General features: G+C 49.0%; 1 protein-coding gene across 1 annotated transcript; it reads left to right on the forward strand.

Moving 5' to 3' along the window:
- The first annotated feature begins 574 nt into the window (after window positions 1–574).
- LOC136611237 (E3 ubiquitin/ISG15 ligase TRIM25-like) lies at window positions 575–3012 on the forward strand. Its single transcript, XM_066590627.1, has one exon. It carries the CDS (start codon window positions 590–592, stop codon window positions 2024–2026), a length of 1437 nt encoding a protein of 478 aa, XP_066446724.1. The 5' UTR covers window positions 575–589; the 3' UTR covers window positions 2027–3012.
- Window positions 3013–3286: the final 274 nt, after the last annotated feature.

Here is a 3286-nt window from a genome sequence, read left to right on the forward strand (position 1 = left end):
TTCACTTGTTTAAACTTTTTATTAACTTTTATATGATCGCCGGCATTCAGTAAATGCCGGCGATCATGTGACCGGGGGAGGAGACCTGCGGCCCAGAATGGCACCTCCAGGTTACCGGCTACCTCCGGGAGCTGGCAACATGGAGCTGCCACGTCCTCAGCTTGCAGGGCCTTAATCCCTGCAGGAAACATATTTCTACGTCCTCAGGGAAATATGGACGTAAAAAGTCTATGGGCTGGTCGTTAAGGGGTTAACTGCAACATATGAATATAAATTTAGGGTGTTTTTACATATGCCAGAATATCCCAAAAGTCTACTTTGTAATATTCTGCTATCAAAATCCACACCATGTGCATGTCTAAATGTGGATTTTGACACAGAAATGTTGGCAGAATTAAATCAATTTCAAACCCAAGCAAAAACCTGCATGTTAGACAGTGAAATGTTCCAGTAGGTGTGAAGCACCCTTACAGCTGGTGCATCTCAAGTTACAAGCCCGGCCTGTCCTTTTGTGATGACCATGAATCACACCCTCTGAACTCTGAGGCTTACACACTCGTACTTTCATTTCCTCCTTCTGCTTTCAGCGATGGCGTCTGCTGGTCTAAGAAAGGAGCTGGAATGTTCCGTCTGTCTGAGCCTTTATACAGATCCTGTAACCCTGAAATGTGGACACAACTTCTGCCGGGGCTGTATTGATCAGGTCCTGAATACACAGAAAGGCTCTCGAGTTTATTCCTGTCCTGAATGTAGAACAAAGTTCCAGAAGCGACCTCAGCTGAAGAAGAACATAACGCTGTGTAATGTAGTGGAGAACTTCCTGTCTACTCAGCCAAATCATGAGGAAATCACCGGGATCCACTGCACTTACTGTGTGGACTCTGCTGTACCTGCTGTTAAATCTTGTCTGCTGTGTGAAGCTTCACTGTGTGCTAACCACCTGAGCGTTCACAGCAAGTCAGCAGAACATGTCCTAAGTGAGCCGAGAACTAACCTGGTGAGCAGGAAATGTTCTGTCCATAGAAGGATCTTGGAATATTACTGCACTGAGGATGCTATCTGTATCTGTGTCTCCTGCAGTCTGGCTGGAGAACATCGGGGACATCGGGTGGAGATGCTGGATGAGGCCTCTGAGAAGAAGAAGAAGAAACTGAAAAATATTCTGCCGAAACTCATCACACAGAAAGCGGAAACTGAGGAAAGAGTCCGGAGTCTGGAGGAGCGGAGGAGAAAAGCTCCAGAAAAAACATCTGGAGAAGTAGAGCGAGTCACTGCCCTGTTTATAGACATCAGGAGACGGCTGGATGACCTGGAGAAGAGGATCCTGAGTGAGATCTCCAGGCGGGAGGAGCAGATGTCATTGTCACTGCCTGATGTGATCCAAAAGCTAGAGCTAAAGAAAGACGAGCTGTCCAGGAAGATGAAACACATTGAGGAGCTATGTAACATGACTGATCCACTGAATGTCTTACAGGAGGCAGACACAGGTGACTTGTGTGATTCTGAGGAGGGATTTGATAAAGGCATGGGGGGACATGATGGAGTTGATGAGGGCATGTGGGGACATGATGGAGGTGATGAGGACATGTGGGGACATCATGGAGGTGATGAGGACATGTGGGGACATCATGGTGATGAGGACATGTGGGGATATGATGGAGGTGATGAGGACATGTGGAGACATCATGGAGGTGATGAGGACATGTGGGGGCATCATGGAGGTGATGAGGACATGTGGGGACATCATGGAGGTGATGAGGACATGTGGGGACATCATGGAAGTGATGAGGACATGTGGGGACATCATGGAAGTGATGAGGACATGTGGGGACATCATGGACGTGACGAGGACATGTGGGGACCTGATGGAGGTAATGAGGACATGTGGAGACATGATGGAAGAGATCAGGGTGCAGATTCGATCTCACACTTATCACACACATTATCTGATATGATAAGAGATGTCACCTTATATGTACAGGACCCTGCAAACATATTACTGGATGTAAACACAGCTGGTTACTAGTCATATTTTTACTAGTAATTATTAGGAAATTATAGTAGCAGTGTTTCTGGTGGCACAATGCGCCTCACAGCTTTGCTACATGCACGTCACACACACAGCTGTGTTACATGGGTGTGTGACAGATACACACAGCTCTGCTACATGCCATGCGCTTGACAGACACAGCTCTGCTACATGACATGCGCATGACAGACACAGCTGTGCCACAGTACCTGCGCATGTTGCAAACTCAGCTCTGTACATGACATACTCATCACAGACACAGCTGTGCTACATTACATACATCCATGCTGACTATACATATTACACGCACAGCACATTAGACAAACAGCCACTCGTAGCTCTACTACATTTGTGCTGACTGCACACATGACACACACACAGCTCCTGGATACAGTGATGAGCCCCTGGTAATATGATCCCTGGCTCCACCTACACAGGTGATCACATGACTGTGACATCATCACAGGTCCTGGTAGTATCTCTTGGCTTGTCCAGTATACAGTAGCTACCAAACTCCAGAATAACTCCTCCCACCGTGGTGACGTTGCCACAGGTCCTTCAGCCCACCAGATCTCTGTGGTGATGGTAGGTTGGTGTCCGCTGTCAGGATCGCTGAGTTGTGTCTGGCTTAGTTGCATTCTCACTGTGTTAGAACCTGCTATGACGTTGCTAGGGGGCAGAGCTATGATGCCACCAGGGGGTGGAGCTATGATGCCACCAGGGCGGACCTATGAGAATCACTCACGCACATACATACACAAATACTAACGGACAAGTGGTTGTTAGTAGCTTGATAACGGATGACCTGGAAATTGTAACCTGCACAGAAATATTAAGGCCTCATGTCCATGGGGAAAATCAGGCCCGCTACGGATTCTCCATGGAGAATCCGTAGCGGGTCCCTCCTGCCCCGCGGACATGAGGCATAAAAATAAGAATAAACTTACCTCTCGCCCGCTCCGGATCTTCCCTTCGCCGCGGCATCATCTCTCTGCGTCGTGGCCGGATCTTCTTTCTTCGGCCCGGCGGATGCGCAGGGTGACGTGCCCCGCGCATGCGCCGGCCCGAAGAAAAAAGATCCGGCCGCGACGGAGAGAAGATGGAGCCGCGGCGAAGGGAAGAACCGGAGCGGGTGAGTAAATTCCGATTTTTGTCTCTCGCGGATCCGGACGGCTTCCATAGGCTTCAATAGAAGCCCGCGGGAGCCGTCCCCGCGGGAGACCTGAACGAAAATGGAGCATGGTCCAGATTTTTTCA

This window comes from Eleutherodactylus coqui, chromosome 2 (genome assembly GCF_035609145.1).
Source record: "Eleutherodactylus coqui strain aEleCoq1 chromosome 2, aEleCoq1.hap1, whole genome shotgun sequence".
Taxonomy (NCBI): domain Eukaryota; kingdom Metazoa; phylum Chordata; class Amphibia; order Anura; family Eleutherodactylidae; genus Eleutherodactylus; species Eleutherodactylus coqui.

Coding starts and splice junctions, on each gene's coding strand:
- LOC136611237 (XM_066590627.1), top strand. CDS start 590: ATGGCGTCTGCTGGTCTAAGAAAGGAGCTGGAATGTTCCGTCTGTCTG.